Raw genomic sequence first — 21,141 nt, 5'->3', positions numbered from 1 at the left:
TAGTCATTGAATTCTTCACCACCCTGTACTCACCATAAAAACATGCCATTCTTACATTTTATGTAATTTTAATTTAAATATTTAGATAATTTAAATATTAATTTATTGAATCTCAATTTTGAGTACATATCTTTTTAATATTCTATGTGACGAATGGGAAATATTCATAAAGCACTTGTGTTTGCCAAAGCATGATGGTTATCCTGAAGAAAAGCACTTACTACAGTTGTTTGGTTTGCAAGCTGAACTAGCAATTTTTTCATGTAGTACCATTTTTACTTAAATGACTAACAAAATATGGTTATTCAGACTTGAGTATTTGCAAACAATGTTTCAGAAACACATGAAGCAACTCTGACTCTTTAAGAAAAACAACTGATAGTGTTTATTGTCGGTAATAAAATGTAAACTTTCAAGTGAAGATTTAAGGCTTTTAGAAATGCTGTTTCCCCTACTGTGAGCTTGACAGCTTTCCAATACTTTAAAGACTTTCCTGGTATGAGTAATGATATCAAAGTCATCTTTTCATATTGTGTGATAAAATGTGCCAATATTTGAAAAGATCTTCCTAACTCAGTGAATCAATATTTTCCAAATGTCCCGTGATGATTAGAAAATCAAGTATGGATAAAAGATCCATTTAAAGTGCAAGATAGGGGTGGAGGGAGACACTAGAGGGAGGAGATATGGGGAGATATAGATATATATAGATATATATATATCTCTGATCACTTTGTTATAAAGCAGAAACTAACACACCATTGTAAAGCAATTATACTCCAATAAAGATGTTAAAAAAAATAAATAAATTGCAAGACAGGCCAATGGATTTTAATGGAACAGATTATGAAAAGTTCACAGATATGGTTTCAGATTCCACATTACAGCTTAACATTTAAGAAACTACCAATTGTCTACTTTTGGTGTGGCATTAAAAAAGGATATCCACAATTACCTGTAAATACTGTTAAAATACTTTTCCCTTTTCTAATTATGTATCATTTGTGTGAGGCCAGATTTTCTGCATATACTTCAGCCAAATCAACATATAGCCACAGATTGCATACAGAAACAGATATGAGAATCTGTCTTCTGTTAAGCTAGCCATTAAAGTTTTTAATTTAATGTAAAATAGTTTCTCTCCTTTCAACTAAACTTTTTTAAAAATGTAGCTATTTTGAATTTTAGAAAATGTCGTTTGTAACATAGGTTTTTTACTGTTATTTTTAAATAAATTAATAAATATTTTCCATTTTAATTTCTATTGTAAATATTGATAGATATAACTGTATCTATAACCATATAAACTAAAGCTTTTGGGGGTCTTCAGTACTTTTTCAGAGTGTAAAGTGTTCACTGAGGCCAAAATGTATGAGGACTGCTGTCTTACAGCAGTGTTTTTCGAGTTGTGGGTTGCCCCATTTGCGATGTATGAAATCCATTTAGTGGATTGAAATCCATTTAGTCAGCATTGTTTAAAGTTGAAATAAAATAGAAAATATCATTATGTCACACATAGGTTAAATATATTATGATTAAGGTAAAAAATCTGAAAGCCACTGCTGTAGAGAACTTTTTTTTTTTTTTCGGTACGCGGGCCTCTCACTGTTGTGGCCTCTCCCGTTGCGGAGCACAGGCTCCGGAAGTGCAGGCTCAGCGGCCATGGCTCACGGGCCCAGCCGCTCCGCGGCATGTGGGATCCTCCCGGACTGGGGCACGAACCCATGTCCCCTGCATCAGCAGGCAGACTCCCAACCACTGCGCCACCAGGGATGCCCTGCTGTAGAGAACTTTTACATAGATAGATAATAGATTGATATAAATATATCTATCTGTACTTATATATATATATAAGTATATATAGAGAGAGAGATATACATATAGATATGTATACATATTTATACTAGGAGATATATATGACATTGTTCGTAGCAGCAGTATTTGAAATAGCAGGGAAAAAAGGAAACCACCCACATCAGTAGGAGAATGGATAAATAAATTGTGGTGTATTTACATATTATATCATGCTCAGTAAAGAAGAAAAAATTACAGCTAAACAAATCAACATACAAGAATCTTAGAACAAATCACAGAGGACTGCAAGCAGTTTGATTTCTTTTATAGAAAATTCAAAGCAAACAAAACTAAGTGATATATTATTTAGCTATACATACCAAGTGGTACATAAAGAAAACCAATGATGCAATAAATATAGTTCATCTGTAGTGTTCCTTTTTTCTTCAGTTTATTCAGCAGAGGCTGACTTCTGTGTCAACTTCCACATCCTCATTCTGTAGCGTCAAATTCTGCTGCAGACTACTCCTTCTTGAAAGGAAATTTAACAGGACCGAGAAAAGAGATTCAGTGTCTCAGGTTTCATCATGGGCTGTAACAGAAGTAGAAAACATTTCTGACTATGCCTGGAAGGCAAATTAAGACTAGTTGTTGTTGTTCAAGCCTCCATTTGTCAGGAACTGTTGGCCTGTGTAATCATAGAAAGTGTTACTGGGTAAATGTGATAAAACGAAGGCAATTTTAATCTCATCAAATATGGTTTAGGAATAGTGTATTTAATGAGCTAAAATGACATAAATAAAAGAAAAATTAAGAAAAAGAAGAAAATACATTATAATGAAATGACAGTGTACCCCTCAGGGCACATTGTTGCAATAGCTGAAGCTGACTAAGATCAAGCAGAAAAGTAACTTACTAAAGGCTGTGTATTTTATGGCTCATAGAATTTTTGAGATGACTGGAGAGCCAGCTCCACACCGAGCTTCTAGGAGCAGTGCTAAAACCACACCACAGAACTGGCCTGCTGAGAAAACTGCTCTAGCAGCTACTCAGCAGAGCCCTGAAGGAAACTGCTGTTTTGGTGTTCCCTCTTTGCCTGGCAAAGAATAAAGCCACGCTTTCTTTTTCCGCCAAAAAAAAAAAGAAAACTGCTATTTTGTATCATTTCCCCACTCATGCCACTTCTGCACCAGGGACTCAATTTTGCAACCACTGAGAAATCCACTGTCACTACCAAAAGCCACCTAAATTAGAGTCCACATGGAGCCGCCTTCTTCAGGATACTCAATTTTAAAATGAAATCTTCTACAGGGACATCAGATTGGAGACACCAGATTTCAATGCCTAAGTTCCAATGCCCAGCAAGGAAGGCTGGAAATTTCATTTTCTGGGTTCTGTCTTGGGTGACAAGAACTCATGTGGCAGGAAATTTATCAAATATCAGTGAGGGATTAAAAATAAGCTTGGGCTCCAAGAAACATGACATGTCCATTGTTAAGGAGTTTATTTAAGCCATATACCTTTCTTTCATAAAGCATTATAAAATATTGTTCAGGAAAGAACTCTGAGACTTTTTTCCAAAGCCTGATTTTTTTCAATGGCTACTAAACACTTGAAATTTGTCTAGTAGAACTAAGAAACTGAATTTATTTAATTTTAATATTTAAGTAGCAACATGAGGCTGATGGCTACCATATTGGACAACACCTGCAGATTATACATTTTAAAAAGTTTTGGTGTTTCTTCCATTTCGTTTTATGTCACATTATATAGGGTATATTTTAAAAGAAGTGCTGAAGATTGACTGCTATAGTCCATATTTTTTAAAAAGCGTACAAATGTTGCTAGACTCCTACTGACATGTAACTCTGTCTTCAGCAGTCAGGGATACAGTGAAATATTACCTCACATCTCTTAGGATGGCTGTTATCAAAAAAGACAGAAGAAAAAAATGTTGATGAGGATTTGGAGAAATTGGAACCCTTGTGCAGTTCTGGTGGGAATGTAAAATAGTTGTAACTGCTATGGAAATAGTAAAGCAGTGCCTCAAAAAATTAAGAATAGAATTACTATATGATTTAGAATTTCCACTTCTGGGTATATACCAAAAAGAATTGAAAACAAGTTCTCAAAGAGATATTTGTATACCCATGTTTATAGCAGTATTATTCACAATAGCCTAAAGATGAAAACCCAAGTTTCTAGGAACAGATGAGTGGATAAACAAAACGTGGTATATACATACAGTAGAATATTATTTAGCCTTAAAAAGGAAGGAAATTCTGAAACATGTACTAACATGGATGAACTTTGAAGACATGTTAAGTGAAGTAAGCCAATCATAAAAGGGCAAATATTGTATGATTCCACTTATATGAGGTACCTGAGTACAAATTCATGGAGACAGAAAGTAGAATGGTTGATGCTGGGGTTAAGGAGAGAAGAGAATGGGGAGTTATTATTTAATGAGTACAGAGATTCAGTTTGGGAAGGTGAAAAAGTTCTGGAGATGGACGGAAGTGATGGTCACACAACCACAACAGTGTGAATGTACTTAATGCCACTGAACTGTATACTTAAAAGTGATCCAGGGACTTCCCTGGGGGCACAGTGGTTAAGAATTCACCTACCAGTACAGGGGACATGAGTTCGACCCCTGGTCGTGGAAGATCCCACATGCCGTGGGGCAGCTAAGCCCGTGTGCCACAACTACTGAGCCTGTGCTCTAGAGCCCGCGCACTGCGACTACTGAAGCCCGCGCGCACACTAGGGCCTGCGTGCCGCAACTACTGAACCCACATGCTGCAACTACTGAAGCCTGTGCATCTAGAGCCCGTGCTCTGCAACAAGAGAAACGACCACAATGAGAAGCCCATGTGCCGCAACTAGAGAAAGCCTGTGCACAGCAATGAAGATTCAACGCAGCCCCCCGCAAAAAAAAAAAAAAAAAAAAAAAAAAAAAAAGGGATCCAGATGGTCAATTTTATGTATATGTATTTTACCACAATTTTTTTTTTTTTTTTTTTTTGGCTGCGTGGCTTGTGGGGATCTTAGTTCCCCAACCAGGTATTGAACCTGGGCCCACAGCAGTTAAAGCACCAAGTCCTAACCATTGGACCACCAGGGAAATCCCTTTTTTTTTTTTAACCACAATTTTAAAAGAATAAATTTTTCAAAAGTCAGGAAGTATAGGAAGGGGTCTGGAAAGACACACACCAATCATACCTGACTGCCAGTGGTTTACTTTGAGGTGTGGAAATTGGACAGTTGAAAGTGGTTGGAGAGGATCATGTGAAATAATCACTTTACGTCCTTCTATACCGTTTGAAGTTTTGTTTTGTTGGGTTTTTTCAACTACATTCATGTACTACTTTTATAATTTCAAAAATAAGGTCAAGGGCCAAAAATGAAGATTTCCAAAATGAATTCTTCCGCAAAGACATCAGATTGGAGAAGCTTCTTCAGTGGTTCTCTCTCAGGAGGTGGTGGTACATTCATTTTCTTCTTTATACAACTTTTATACTGTCTGAACTTTTAAAATCAGTGTATGTTACTTACTGAATAAAAATAAAATATGTTAAGGGGTATAAAGCAGGAATGTAGAGGATTCTTCTCTTCCCTACTACCTAAAATCATTTTTTAAGCCGTTTAAAATTTTACCCACATTCTATCTTGGAGTAGATGAATATCCTTGAGGATTTTAAAAATTCCTTCCTTATTTATTCAACCATTCTGATTATACTACTCATTCACAATGTAAAAATGTATCATTTTTTTAATAGATCTTTATTGGAGTATAATTGCTTCACAATACTGTGCTAGTTTCTGTTGCACAACAAAGCAAATCAGCCATATGCATACACATGTCCCTTCCCTCTTGAGCCTCCCTACCCCCTTCCCTATCCCACCCCCTAGGTCATTACAAAGCACCAAGCTGATCTCCCTGTGCTATGCGGCTGCTTCCTACCAGCCAGCTCTTTTACATTCGGTAGTGTATGTATGTCAGTGCTACTTTCACTTTGGCCCAGTTTCACCCTCCCAACCCATGTCCTCAAGTCCATTTTCTACCTCTGCCTCTTTATTCCTGCCCTGCAGCTAGGTTCATTAGTTCCTTGTTTTGTTTTGTTTTTAGATTCCATATATATGCATTTGCATACGGTATTTGTTTTTCTCTTTCTGACTTACTTCATTCTGTATGACAGACTCTAGGTCCATCCACCTGACTACAAATAACTCAATTTCATTTCTTTTTATGGCTGAGTAATATTCCATTGTATATATGTGCCACATCTTCTTTATCCATTCATCTGTCGATGGACCTTTAGGTTGGTTCCATGTCCTGGCTATTGTAAATAGTGCTGCAGTGAACATTGTGGTACATGTCTCTTTTTTAATTATGGTTTTCTCAGGGTGTATACCCAGTGGTAGGATTGCTGGGTCGTATGATAGTTCTATTTTTAGTTTTTTAAGGAACCTCCATACTGTTTTCCATAGTGGTTGTATCAATTTACATTCCCACCAACAGTGCAGGAGGGTTCCCTTTTCACCACACCCTTTCCAACATTTATTGTTTCTAGATTTTTTGATGATGGCCATTCTAACTGGTGTGAAGTGATACCTCATTGTAGTTTTGATTTGCATTTCTCTAATAATTAGTGATGTTGAGCATCTTTTCATGTGCCTCTTGGCCATCTGTATGTCTTCCTTGGTGAAATGTCTATTTAGGTCTTCTGCCCTTTTTTTTAAGAAATGAATGTTTCATTAATTTTCAGACTTTTTTAAATATAAATTTATTTATTTATTTATTCATTTTTAACTGTGTTGGGTCTTCATTTTTGCACGAGGGCTTTCTCTAGTTGTGGCGAGCGGGGGCCACTCTTCATCACAGTGCGTGGGCCTCTCACTATCGCGGCCTCTCTTGTTGCGGAGCACAGGCTCCAGATGCGCAGGCTCAGTAGCTGTGGCTCATGGGTGCAGTTGCTCCGCGGCATGTGGGATCTTCCCAGACCAGGGCTCGAACCCGTGTCCCCTGCATTGGCAGGCAGATTCTCAACCACTGCACCACCAGGGATGCCCCTTCTGCCCATTTTTTTTTTTTTTTTTTGCCTTATGCGGGCCTTTCACTGTTGTGGCGTCTCCCGCTGCGGAGCACAGGCTCCGGACGCGCAGGCTCAGCAGCCATGGCTCATGGGCCCACCCGCTCCGCAGCATGTGGGATCTTCCCGGACTGGGGCACGAACCCATGTCCCCTGCATCGGCAGGCGGACTCCCAACCACTGCGCCACCAGGGAAGCCCTTTCTGCCCATTTTTTAACTGGATTGTTTGTTTTTTTGATATTGAGCTCCATGAGCTGTTTGTATATTTTGGAGATTAATCCTTTGTCTGTTGTTTCATTTGCAAAATTTTCTCCCATTCTGAGGGTTGTCTTTTTGTCTTGTTTATGGTTTCCTTTGCTGTGCAAAAGCTTTTAAGTTTAAGTGCCATTTGTTTATTTTTGTTTTTATTTCCGTTACTCTAGGAGGTGGGTCAAAAAAGATCTTGTTGTGATTTATGTCAAAGAGTGTTTTTCCTATGTTTTTCTTTAAGAGTTTTATAGTGTCTGGTATTACATTGAAGTCTTTAATCCATTTGGAGTTTATTTTTGTGCATGGTGTTAGGTAGTGTTTTCATTTCATTCTTTTACCTGTAGCTGTCCAGTTCTCCCAGCACCACTTATTGAAGAGGCTGTCTTTTCTCCGTTGTATGTTCTTGCCTCCTTTGTCGTAAATTAGGTGCCCATAAGTGCGTGGGTTTATCTCTGGGCATTCTATCCTGTACCATTGATTATTTCTGTTTTTGTGCCAGTACCATACTGTCTTGATTACTGTAGCTTTGTGGTATAGTTTGAAGTTGGGGAGCCTTATGCCTCCAGCTCCATTTTTCTTTCTCAAGATTGCTTTGGCTATTCAGAGTCTTTTGTATTTCCATGCGAATTGTAAAATTTTTTTGTTCTAATTCTGTGAAGAATGCCATTGGTAGTTTGATAGAGATTGCACTGCATCTGTAGATTGCTTTGGGTAGTATAGTCATTTTCACATTATTGATTCTTCCAATACAAGAACATGGTATATTTCTCCATCTGTTTATGTCATCTTTGATTTCTTTCATCAGTGTTTTATAGTTTTCTGAGTACAGGTCTTTTGCCTCCTTAGGCAGGTTTATTCCTAGGTATTTTATTCTTTTTGTTGCAGTGGCAAATGGGAGTGTTTCCTTAATTTCTCTTTCTGATTTTCCGTTGTTGGTGATAAGAATGCCAGATATTTCCGTGCATTAATTTTGTGTCCTACAACCTTACCAAATTCATTGATTAGTTCTAGTAGTTTTCTGGTGGCATCTTTAGGATTTTCTACATATAGTATTATGTCATCGTCAGACAGTGACAGTTTTACTTCTTCTTTTCCAATTTGTATTCCTTTTATTTCTTTTTCTTCTCTGATTGCTATGGGTAGGACTTCCAAAACTATGTTGAATAAGAATGGCGAGCGTGGTCATCCTTGTCTTGTTCCTGATCTTAGTGGAAATGCTTTCAGTTTTTCACTATTGAGTATGATGTTTGCTGTGGGTTTGTCATATATGGCCTTTATTATGTTGAGGTAGGTTCCTTCTATGCCCATTTTCTGGTGAGTTTTTATCATAAATGAGTGTTGAATTTTGTCACAAGCTTTTTCTGCATCTATTGAGATGATCATATGGTTTTTATTCCTTAATTTGGTAATGTGGTGTATCACATTGATTGATTTGTGTATATTGAAGAATCCTTGCATCCCTGGGATAAATCCCACTTGATCATGGTGTATGATCCTTTTAATGTGCTGTTGGATTCTGTTTGCTAGTATTTTGTTCAGGATTTTTGCATCTATGTTCATCAGTGATATTGAATTTTCTTTTCTTGTGATATCTTTTTCTGGTTTTGGTATCAGGGTGGTTGTGGCTTCGTAGAATGAATTTGGGAGTGTTTCTCCCTCTGCAATTTTTTGGAAGAGTTTGAGAAGGATCAGTGTTAGCTGTTCTCTAAATGTTTGATAGAATTCGCCTGTGAAGCCATCTGGTCCTGGACTTTTGTTTGCTGGAAGACTTTTAATTATGGTTTCAATTTCATTACTTGTGATAGGTCTGTTTATATTTTCCAGTTCTTCCTGGTTCAGTCTAGGAAAATTGTACCTTTCCAAGAATTTGTCCATTTCTTCATGGTTCTCCATTTCATTGGCATATAGTTGTCTGGAGTAGTCTCTTATAATCCTTTGTATTTCTGCAGTGTCAGTTGTGATTTCTCCTTTTTCATTTCTAATTTTATTGATTTACATCCTCTCCCTTTCTTTCTTGATGAGGCTGGCTAAGGGTTTATCAATTTTGTTTATCTTCTTAAAGAACCAACTTTTAGTTTTATTGATCTTTGCTCTTGTTTTCTTCGTTTGTGTTTCATTTATTTCTGCTCTGATCTTTATGAATCTCTTTCTTTCTACTGACTTTGGGTTTTCTTTGTTTTTCTTTCTCTAGTTGTTTTAAGTGTAGGGTTAGATTGTTTATTTGAGATATTTGTTTCTTGAGGTGAGATTGTATTGCTATAAACTTCCCTCTTAGAACTGCTTTTGCTGTGTCCCATAGGTTTTGGGTCGTCATGTTTTCATTGTCATTTGTTTCTATGTATTTTTTAATTTCTTCTTTGATTTCTTCAGTGATCTCTTGGTTATTTAGTAGCACACTATTTAGCCTCCATGTATTTGTGTTTTTTACAGTATTTTTCCTGTAATTGATTTCCAACCTCATAGCATTGCGGTCAGAAAAGATGCTTGATACGATTTCAGTTTTCTTAAATTTTCCGAGGCTTGATTTGTGACCCAAGATGTGATCTATCCTGGAGAATGTTCCGTGTGCACTTGAGAAGAAAGTGTATTCTGCCACTTTGGGGTGGAATGTTCTATAAATATCAGTTAGATCTATCTGGTCTGTTGTGTCATTTAAAGTGTGTGTTTCCTTATCTATTTTCTATTTGGATGATCTGTCCATTGGTGTAAGCAGGGTGTTAAAGTCCCCTACTATTATTGTGTTACTGTCAATTTCTCCTTTCATGGTTGTTAGCATTTGCCTTATTTATTGAGCTGCTCCTATGTTGGGTGCATAAACATTTATAATTATTATATCTTCTTCTTGGATTGATCCTTTGATCATGAAGTAGTGTCTCTCCTTATCTCTTGTAGCAGTCTTTATTTTAAAGTCTACTTTATCTCATACAAGTATTGCTACTCCAGCTTTCTTTTGATTTCCATTTGCATGGAATATCTTTTTCCATCCCTCCACTTTCAGTCTGTATGTGTCCCTAGGTCTGAAGTGGGTCTCTTGTAGACAGCATATATATGGCTCTTATTGTTTTGTATCCATTCAGCCAGTCTGTATCTTTTAGTTGGGGCATTTAATCCATTTACATTCCAGGTTATTATCGATACGTATGTTCCTATTACCATTTTCTTCATTGTTTTGGGTTTGCTTTTGTGGGTCTTTTTCTTCTCTTGTGTTTCCCACTTAGAGAGGTTTCTTTAGCATTTGTTGTAAAGCTGGTTTGGTGGTGCTGAATTCTCTTAGCTTTTGCTTGTCTGAAAAGCTTTTGATTTCTCCATCGAATCTGAATGGGATCCTTGCTGGGTAGAGTAATTTTGGTTGTAGGTTTTTCTTTCATCACTTTAAGTATGTCCTGCCACTCCCTTCTGGCCTGCAGAGTTTCTGCTGAAAAATCAGCTGATAACCTTATGGGGATTCCTTTGTATGTTATTTTTTGTTTTTCCCTCACTGCTTTTAATATTTTTTCTTTGAATTTAATTTTTGTTAGTTTGATTAATATGTGTCTTGGTGTGTTTTTCCTAGGGTTTATCCTGAATGGTACTCTCTGTGCTTCCTGGACTTGAGTGACTATTTCCTTTCCCATGTTAGGGAAGTTTTCAACTATAATCTCTTCAAATATTTTCTTTTTCTCTTCTTCTTCTGGGAACCCTATAATTCGAATGTTGATGCATTTAGTATTGTCCCAGGTATCTCTGAGATTGTCTTCAATTCTTTTCATTCTTTTTTCTTTCTTCTGCTTCCTGGCAGTTATTTCCACCATTTTTTCTTCCAGCTCACTTATTCATTCTTCTGCCTCAGTTATTCTGTTATTGATTCCTTCTAGTGTATTTTTCATTTCAGTTATTGTGTTGTTCACCTCTGTTTGTTCTTTAGTTCTTCTAGATCTTTGTTAAACATTTCTTGTATTTTCTCAATCCGTGCCTCCATTCTGATTCTGGATCATCTTTACTGTTGTTACTCTGAATTCTTTTTTAGGTAGATTGCCTATTTCCTCTTCATTTATTTGGTTTTGTAGGTTTTTACTTTGCTCCTTCATCTGTGACGTATTTTCTTCCCATCTCCTTTTTTTTTTTTTTTTAATTTTAATGAGTGGGATTGTGTTCCTGTCTTAATGGTTGTTTGGCCTGAGGCTTCCAACACTGGAGTTTGTAGGCTGTTGGGTAGAGCTGGGTCTTGGTGCTGAGATGAGGAGCTCTGTGAGACCTCACTCCGATGAATATTCCCTAGGGTCTGAGGTTCTCTGTTAGTTCAATGGTTCAGACTCAAATCTCCCACCGCAAGAGCTTTGGCCCAACCCCGGGCTCATGAACCAAGATCCAACAAACCGCCTGGGGCAGCAAAAAAAAAAAAAAGAACAGTAACAAAGTAAAAAATAAAGTTAGACTAGGAAACTAACAGATATGTTAGGAAGAATATAAAAATAAAAATATAGATGAATCAACACCTGGAAGGTATATCAGTACCACAATAGTAAAAAAGAGGAGAGAAAAGAAAAAAGGGTGGAGTAGGGGGGAGGAAGGCCTTGGCTGTGGAGGGCGGGGCCTAAGCAAAGGCGAGGTTTGGGTGGAGGGTGGGGCCAATGCTCAGGACCCACAGGGCTGGAAAAGGCCCTGGGGGCTGTGGCGGTTGGGGCTTAGGCTCAAGGAACAGAAGGGACCCAGGTGTACCCCCCACCCCTGGTCTCAGAGGGCAGGGTACCTCACTGGGAGCGCAGCAGGCTTCCTGGGCTCAAGTGCGTGGGGCACACACCGTCCTGTCCTCTCCTGCTCCTCCAATCTGGGAGGGTGCCTCCCCACTGACTTTCCTGATCTCCCTGCGTTCCCTCCTATGCCCCCAAGGACCTACGTGGCCTGGAGGGGGACTTTGGAGGACAGGGGACAGGCCTGGGAGCTCAACAGGCTCCCTCTGCCCAAGTGGGCGGGGCAATTGCCCTCCAAAAAGACATCTTTTAAAATTTTTAACTGAAATGCTTTTAGGTGTTAGGTCATCCTTGTTTATTGAAGTGAAACATTCTTTGGGATATAGGTATTTCTTTTGCTAAATAAACTTATTTTATGAATTTCAGGCCCGAAGTCTTCAGTGATACTTTTGGAATTGAGTATACCAAATGTTATCAGTATTGACCCAAAGTGTGATATAACCTAATCTTTGTGGGACATTGTATCCATAGTGATAAAGAAGGAAAGCAGTGTACATTCTTAAGGTTAGACAAGTATAATGTCAAGAATTTTATGTTAAGTGTCAAAAGTATTTGTTTTTTTAGAGGAGAGGCCACAATGGACAGGAAATTCCAGAGGCAAGGCAGTGCTACAAATTCTGAAAGTGCTGAGTAAAATTCATAATATATCTCCATCAGTGCATGCAGTTCATTCATTCTTATTGCTGTGCAGCATTTCAGTTTATAAATATACCACAATTTACTTATTTTACTTAGTTTTTGACTATTATAACAATACTACTAGTAACCATGTACATGTTTCCTGCTGCATGTATACAAGATTTATCTAGGATTTATACCTAGAAGTGGAATTGCTAGATCATAGAGTGTTTTCATCTTTGCCAAATACTCCCAAATTTCTTTCCAAAGTGGTTGGATTGATTCCATTTCTAAATGAATATATGAGTTGTAATTGCTGTGCATCTTTACATTCAGGTTGTCAGTCATTATCATTGCTGATTATATGTTACAGATATCTTCTCTCAGTTTGCAGCAGCCAAAATTCTTAGACTAATGGATATTATAGTAAATGTGATTCACTAAGTGGTGGGATTAAAAATTATATCTAAATGCAACTAATGAAATTATGCTGAAAACAAATGTGAAGTTTAACAGATGAACATGTCCCTTGACCAAGATTGTGTACTTTTTCTTGTTTTCACCCTCTTCTAGAAATAGTGAGTGAAACAGAATCTCCAATACCTTCCTACTCTCATCTACACAGTGAAAGCTCTATTCCAGAAGAATTGGGCAGCCCTGCTGTTGAATATATACCATCTGAATCTATAGTTCAGGAGCAGCCTGGAAGTCCAGATCACAGTATACTTACTGAAGAAATGGTTTTTTCACAAGAACTGGAATCTTCTACCTCGCCTAGTAAACATGTAAGTTAATATATATTTATATCTTAAAGCTTCTTTAGAAAAAAACCTGCCTGAAAGGTATATTATTAACAGTTATATTCTTGCTATTAAAGGACAGCATTGACTATCACCCATACCTGTAACATATACTATATGATATTTGAGTAGAAATAAAGCTTTTCCTTGCCTCCTAAAGATTTATAAATATATGAATTTTAGCTTTAGGGGCAGTTATAAAATTATATGCTGTGAAGTTTTTAATATTTAGGGGATAGGAACTTCTAAAGTTTTTAATAAAGATAATATGTGAGACAATACAAGTTCTTATTATAGTCTGTTTTGTCATGTAATAGAAACAATAAGACCTTAAACCACACCAGTGTGGCTTTTCTTTTTTTTTTTTTAACATCTTTATAGGAGTATAATTGCTTTACAATGGTGTGTTAGTTTCTGCTTCACAACAAAATGAATCAGTTATATATATATATATATATATATGTTCCCATATCTCTTCCCACTTGCGTCTCCCTCCCTCCCACGCTCCCTATCCCACCCCTCTAGGTGGTCACAAAACACTGAGCTGACCTCCCTGTGCTATGCAGCTGCTTCCCACTAGCTATCTCTTTTACATGTGGTAGTGTATATATGTCAGTGCTACTCTCTCACTTCGACCCAGCTTATGCTTCCCCCTCCCCGTGTCCTCAAGTCCATTCTCTACATCTGTGTCTTTATTCCTGTCCTGCCCCTGGGTTCATCAGAACCTTTTTTTTTTTTTTTTTTAGATTCCATATATATGTGTTAACGTACGGTATTTGTTTTTCTCTTTCTGACTTACTTCACTCTGTATGACAGACTCTAGGTCCATCCACCTCAATACAAATAGTTCAATTTTGTTTCTTTTTATAGCATAACAATATTAAATATTATAAGTGAACACAAACATTGTTAAAGCCTCTTTGTGTTTAAAAAAAAGAATCCACCTAAATTCAGTGTGTCTTAAAGTCACTTCTATAATAAGAAGTAATATTTATTGAGTGTTTACGTACCAAGTGCCAGGTAGTATGCTGAATGCCTTATGTAGATTATCCTCACAACAATTCTTTAGATTTTAAGCCCCACTCTGAAGCTTAGCAGGCTAAGAAACTTGCCCATAGTCACAGGGATAGGAAGTGGTGATAGCTAGGAATCAAATCAGACATTCTCACTTCCACTTGATATCAAGGTAGAAATTACACCCTTTGTAATAAATAATCTCATTTGGGCAGTCTTCTTATGCTCTTTTTCTTCCCTTCCCGCTTCCATTTCTCCTTCTTTCCTTCCATAAAAGTAGTACATTAGTATATTTAAATTTTTTTTCAGTTTTATTGACATGCAATTGACACACAGCACTGTGTGAGTTAAAGGTGTACAGCATAATAACTTGACATATATATATATATATATATAGTGAAATGATTACCACAATAAGTTTAGTTAATATCCATCACCTCATATAGTTACAAAAAGTTTTTTTCCTTGTGATGAGAACTTTTAGGATCTACTCTTTTAGCACCTTTCAAATATACCATATAGCAGTGTTAACTATAGTCATCATGTTGTACATTACATCCCCAGTACCTATATGTCTTATAACTGGAAGCTTACACTTTTCAACCAGCTTCACCCAGTTCCCCCACCTCTCCACCCCCACCTCTGCTGATCACAAGTCTGATCTCTTTTTCTATGAGTTTGGGTTTTTTTAGATTCCACATATAAGTGAGATCATATAGTATTTGTCTTTCTCTCTCTGACTTATTTCACTTAGTACAATGCCCTCAAGATCCATCCGTGTTGTCTCAAATGACAGGATTTCTGGTTTGTTTGGGTTTTTTAATGGCTGAATAGTATTTGTGTGTGTGCATGTGTGTGTGTTTGTGTGTGTGTGTATGTCATATTTTCTTTATCCATTCATCTGTTAATGAAGACCTACCGTATGATCCAGCAAATTCAGTTCTGGATATATATCTGAAGGAAGTGAAATTACTATGTCGAAGAGATATCTGCACCCCCATATTTAGTATTTTTAAAGTTAAAACGAATAAGGGGGTAAGTATCACTGATTTTAAAGTTAAAACGAATAAGGGGGTAAGTATCACTGATTCAAAACGAATAAGGGGGTAAGTATCACTCATAATTTATTATAAACATTTTTTAAAAGCATGCTTTTTTATAACTTTTTTCTCTACCTTTAAAAAGTCAAGATCTTATCCTTAGTATATTTTGCAAACTTTTTTCACTTTTTATTTCATAAAGTTATTTAAAACTCTTTGTAAATATTATCTTCAACTGGTTCGTATCTTGAATTTTAAATAGAATTTTACAACTGTATCACAAAACGGTTCCCATTTGATTTTCTGTTTGAACAGTCACCTCCTAAAAGCTGCACATCTGTGTCAAAGCAGGAGTCTAGCAAAGGAAGTCATAGAACTGGAGGACAATGTCGTCTACCCGTCAAGTCCCATCAACACTGTTATAGTTGGTCAGATGAGTCATTATCTATGACACAGTCAGGTAAGACTAACAAGGAGGAGTTAGTTTTCTTTGCACTATATTTGAATTCCTCTTTAATAAGCTTTGTCTAACTGTATGGCTGGTAAAATGTTATTCTTTGTTTCATTTGTAAAGACTTTTTTCTTGCCAAGACTAAATCGCATAATTCTTTGCTTTTCATTGATAATTATATCCCTAATTACACCAATATGATAAATTGTTATATTCTTGGATGTTAATAGTCATTTATTCATCACACATTCTTTGAATTTTTGGTGTGTGTCAGGCACTGCTTATGTGTTCCCATAGTGCTCTGCTCTTCAACTTGTTATACCAGGCAACACATAAATTGTAATCAAACTTTACACAGCAGGTTTCCCCTACTAGAATATAGACTTCTGCAAAGGAAAGTCCTATGTTTTAACAGTTGTAGCACCAGGCCCTAGCAGGTACTTTGCATTGCACATAGTAGGTATTTATTAAATGTTTCTTGAATGATTTAATGATGACAGTGAGGAGAAATAGGAGGTGGTAGAGCAGGGTAGCATAAGACTAAAGGGAGGAAAAGTAGAGAAGAGACTGCACATGGCAGTGGGGAGCATTATCTGTTTTCCCATAACCTCTATCATACTGTAAATCTCTGTGGCATATAGATTATGAAAGAATAAACAGCCTTTACTCTAGAAGACTTGATTCAAGGCATTGATCGTGGGAGGCATATCTAGACAGACAATACTTGTTTATGTAGGATTCTGAGGAAGATTAATACCATGTTGAGTGTATGTCTTTTGAGTTCATTTTCAGTTTTCTTTTGAGAGTAGACATTTAGTAAAGGAAAAGTGAAAAATACTATTCATTTTTTGATCTTTGATTCTATTCTGTACCCCCTTTGTTTTCAATGTTTTAAACAGTAATAAATCATGGATTTTTTCCCCATGCCCATATTTATAGATCTCCTTTATTCTTTGAATAACTGCATAATATTTCAAAGGGTAGGTATACCATAATTTATTTAACCATTTCCCTAGTGATAGTCATGTAGGTTTTCTCAAAATTTTCAATATTTCAAATAATGCTGTAATGAACATCTTCATTTATATAGATCCCTGTTGAATATTTCAGTAGGAATAAATTCTTAGAAATGGAATTACTGGATCAAGCCAGTAATTAAAGTTGAAGAATGTTGTCTGTCATATTTAAATTGTTTTTTTTAAGATTTATTTATTGTTTATTGTATTTATTTTGGGGTGTGTCAGGTCTTAGTTGCAGCACGCGGGATCTTTGTTGAGACATGGGGTATCTTCATTGTGTGCGTGGGCTTCTCTCTAGTTGTGGTGTGCAGGTTTCTCTCTAGTTGTGGCATGAAGGTTTTCTCTTCTCTAGTTGTGGCGCACGGGTTAAAGAGCATGTAGACTCTGTAGTTGGCAGCATGCGGGCTCTAGTTGAGGCGCGTGAGCTCAGTAGTTGTGGCACACAGCTTAGTTGCCCCGCGGCATGTGGGATCTTAGTTCCCTGACCAGGGATTGAACCCACGTTCCCTGCATTGCAAGGCAGATTCTTTACCACTGGACCACCAGGGAAGTCCCTGTCTGTCATATTTATCTGTTGCAAGTGATTAGCATTTTTATATATTTGCTTTCATGTACTCTGGTGAAAAGTTACTGCCAGTAGAATAATATGTCAGTGGACATAAACTTGATACTTGGAAATATGGATTCTCATCATGGCTCTATTACATACTGATGACTCTCTTAAGTTTCCTTCCCATATTAGATAATCTTTTCTATCTGTAGCAATGGAAAATAATATCTTAACCATCCTTGCATGAGTTATGCAACAAGGATTAATGATAATATTTATAAGATACTGTTTTATTGGTAAAACATATTTAAGCAAGAACAGCTTTAGAAAAACAGCTCTGAGATTTTTCAACTATAATGCCGTCTACCTATTCATGATGACATCATTTATATGCAGTATTTATGGAAGTGGTAAATTTTAATGTCGTGGAGTTATATAATACCTTTCTCACTTAAGTGATGGAGAGTTTGTTATAAACCAAAATTAATACAGTCAGCATGTGTCAGATAATCAAACTTAATTTTTTTTTTTTCTTTTTTTTTTGCGGTACACGGGCCTTTCACTGTTGTGGCCTCTCCCGTTGCGGAGCACAGGCTCCGGACGCGCAGGCTCAGCGGCCATGGCTCACAGGCCCAGCCGCTCCGCGGCATGTGGGATCTTCCCGGACTGGGGCACGAACCCATGTCCCCTGCATCGGCAGGCGGACTCTCAACCACTGCACCACCAGGGAAGCCCCCGAACTTAATTTTTGATTGAGTTATTCTGTCCATCTGCTTATTCTGTCTTGATGTGTTTCAACAAACTGAAGTATCATTTACCTGCCACTTCCCCTGTCCCCTCACCTTCCAAAAAACCCTGTAGGAGAGAATTTCATAAAGACAATGCATTCATCTAGAAAGTCTCTTGGATTAAAAAAAAAAAAATTATAGAGATTCTCTTAGATGTTACTGATGATAAACACTGTTGTAATACTAGATTTGGGCATATATAAAATGTATTCCCATTCACTCTCATAGACTTTTACTTAATCTCTACCCTTCATTTGTAGGATTTTCGTTTCTTTAGTACTTAAAAATAAAAACATTTCCCAAGGTCTTTCATCTAAAACTTGAAGTTTCTCATCATCTGCTATTAAATCTTCACAATCATAGATGATAAAGATATTTTTATTTTAAAAAATCACTGTTGACATATCCAATTTTTAAAATATATTCATTTAAAATAAACTTTTGGGGGGCAGAGTTGAAACTAAGTCTGTGGGAGTGTAGTAGTCTCCTATAAAATTTTATCAAAGTAACATCTCAAGTTTTGGAAGCACATAAAGAATACACAGTTAAAAGAATACACAGCTGTAGAAGATGCAAAGATATGGATTTATACTTCATTTTAGAAAGATTATAATTTTTTGCCCAGCCTACAGTCCTACCCCCAATTATTGTACTAGAATCATCAGTTAAATCACTGTAAAGCTTACCGCTAAGGTTCAGAGTCTTTTAACCCTGAAACCAATTGATTATTTTCTTCAGAAATTAAAAGAAAGCATGAGCAGGATATTCAGTTGATATCTCATCTCTACAACCTTTTTTAGTTTTAAACCAAAAAATATGTTACATAAAATATGGCTACATAAAAATGTTTGTTTTATGTGTACTAATACTACCACCATTTACTGAGCTGTAATAGTAGTCCAGGTACTGTGCTACATGCTTTATATACCTTATTTAATTTTCACATCAATTCTAGAAATGGGTAAGTATCAAACACCTTACCGATTACTAGTAATAGATCCTGAGTTGAAAATGGCCTTTATTGTTACTTCATTTTATGAGTGTTGATCACTAAGTAGTAAACTTTGCCCATGCTAAGGGCTCAGTCTGATGCGACTACTGGTATAAGATGGATATAACTTCCTAGTATACCTTAAGTTAGGACATAAAAGTGGCAGGAACTTAGATGTCATTATTTGTAATCCAGATATTTAGATCACATTGCAAAAAAAGACTATTATCTTTTTAAAATAAATTCTGTGACTAGTTCTATGCAGTTTAATCTGAAATGCTTGAAAAAACCTGATTGTTTATGATATAATGTTGTAATGTACATCTGAGTCTTCAGATTTGTATACAATAGTATTTCTCTTATAAGACTATTAAATGTCTCACTCATTAAATGACACCATTGTGTGATTCAGGGAGGAGGTGTGAGGAACAGTCTTTTTTCTTTTTCTATGTAATTTCCATGTGTAGTGAAATAAACAGTGTTTTTAAATGATACTTATTTTTATAAGATATGCATGACACTTACAATGAAATGTCTTTTTCATGATTTTGCTATGACTGGACATCTACTTTATGTGTATATATGTGTCTGAATTGTTGGGAAGAAAATAAGATTTAACTAGTTTCATTTCAGTTATTTTAAATATTTTAAGAGCTTCCAAAGAAAGCTTACTGCAGAGTATATTTTTTTATAATTTTTCTCTCTCCTTTTATGTGATGTTAAGACATCAGCTGATGACTCACAATCAATTTAAAATGTTAAAATTCCACTTTGATTTTAATATGACTTAAAAAGTATCAAACTACTATTAATAACCAAGAGGAAGTACAGTTAAATATGGCTGTCTTGTCACCAGGAACTAAATCCTTGCAGAATGTCCAAAGTTTACTAACCAAAAGTTTTTCAACTTCCAGCTGCTTATCTTATCAAGAACAGGGTACCTTGAGATTTATTTGCAGTTTCAAATAGTGCAATTAGAAAGTGAAAACAGATAGGAAGACACCCACCCTCCCCATAGAGATTTAGGGGAAAAGAAAGGATGCAAATCACTAATAATTTTTTTCTGAAGCTCAAATTTTAAATGTTAGATTGACTTTACATTGGTGCTTTTTATTAATAGTTACTGAGTTAACTTTATCTTTAAGTTAAATAAAAAGATTCTGTATCTCTTTTAGAAACTACATCTGACCAGAGTGACATTGAAGGTAGGATCAGAGCCCTGAAGGATGAGCTGCGGAAAAGAAAATCAGTTGTGGACCAACTGAAGAAGGAACAGAAAAAAAGGCAAAAGGAAAGACTGAAAGCCCAAGAAGCCAGTCTAATCAAACAATTGGAGGTTAGAAATAAGAAGAAAGGGGTTTAATTTCAAGGCTAATATAAATGTGAACCCTGAAATGCTTTTAGTGTTGTTCATAAAGTAATGGATTAGAATTTTTCAATATTAATTTTGTACCACATTTTAACCTAACTTTAAAAAAAAATCTGAACAAACTCTTGCTTGAAAGATTAAATTAAATATTAAATTAAAATGTTAAATATTATAATATCAGGTATTAAAGTAAATAGTAAAAGTATTAAAATAAGTTTTTTTCTAAAGAAGAAAGATTAGGCCTATGAAAGAAAAATTGATATCCGTGTCCTCTAAAGCAAAGAACCATTAGATAAATAATCCTAGCTATTGGAACTGTTACTGCCTTTTTTTTTTTTTAAAGCGGAGTGGTGTTTCATGCCACACGACTTATTAGTACGACTCTTTGTACTGTTTGAATGGCTCCTAAATAATAACTCTAAACTTGACTTTCCTTAACTCTAGCAACCTTCCCTGATCCTACCCCAGTCTGGAAACCTAGTTTTTATGTCTTCCTCATTCTGTTTTCTCCCATCCATTCAGTCACCAGATCCCACTGGTACTTTTTTCATAAATCTTCTTGCTTGTCCCTTTCCATTCCTACTGCCATCAAGCTATTTGGGGCCCTTATGTCCTCCTGCCTCTGTTGTCT

The 21,141-nt window shown here is 36.3% G+C and overlaps 1 protein-coding gene across 7 annotated transcripts in view; it reads left to right on the top strand.

The window, feature by feature from the left end:
- Positions 1 to 21,141, top strand: part of CEP350 (centrosomal protein 350) — a 139,552-nt gene that overhangs the window by 86,925 nt on the left and 31,486 nt on the right. For all 7 annotated transcript variants that reach the window (XR_012331324.1, XM_073803734.1, XM_073803741.1 and 4 more), the window contains 3 exons: positions 13,062 to 13,273; positions 15,658 to 15,802; positions 20,317 to 20,477. Coding sequence is in view for 6 of the 7 variants with exons in the window: in XM_073803734.1 (XP_073659835.1) it covers positions 13,062 to 13,273; positions 15,658 to 15,802; positions 20,317 to 20,477 (518 nt within the window). In the remaining variant the exon portion in view is untranslated. The remainder of the gene's footprint in view (positions 1 to 13,061; positions 13,274 to 15,657; positions 15,803 to 20,316; positions 20,478 to 21,141) is intronic.

The sequence above is a fragment of the Tursiops truncatus genome, chromosome 1 (genome assembly GCF_011762595.2).
Source record: "Tursiops truncatus isolate mTurTru1 chromosome 1, mTurTru1.mat.Y, whole genome shotgun sequence".
Classification (NCBI taxonomy): Eukaryota; Metazoa; Chordata; class Mammalia; order Artiodactyla; family Delphinidae; genus Tursiops; species Tursiops truncatus.
The sequence above is the reverse complement of the archived record's forward strand: the minus strand, read 5'-3'. Positions and strand labels throughout refer to the sequence as shown.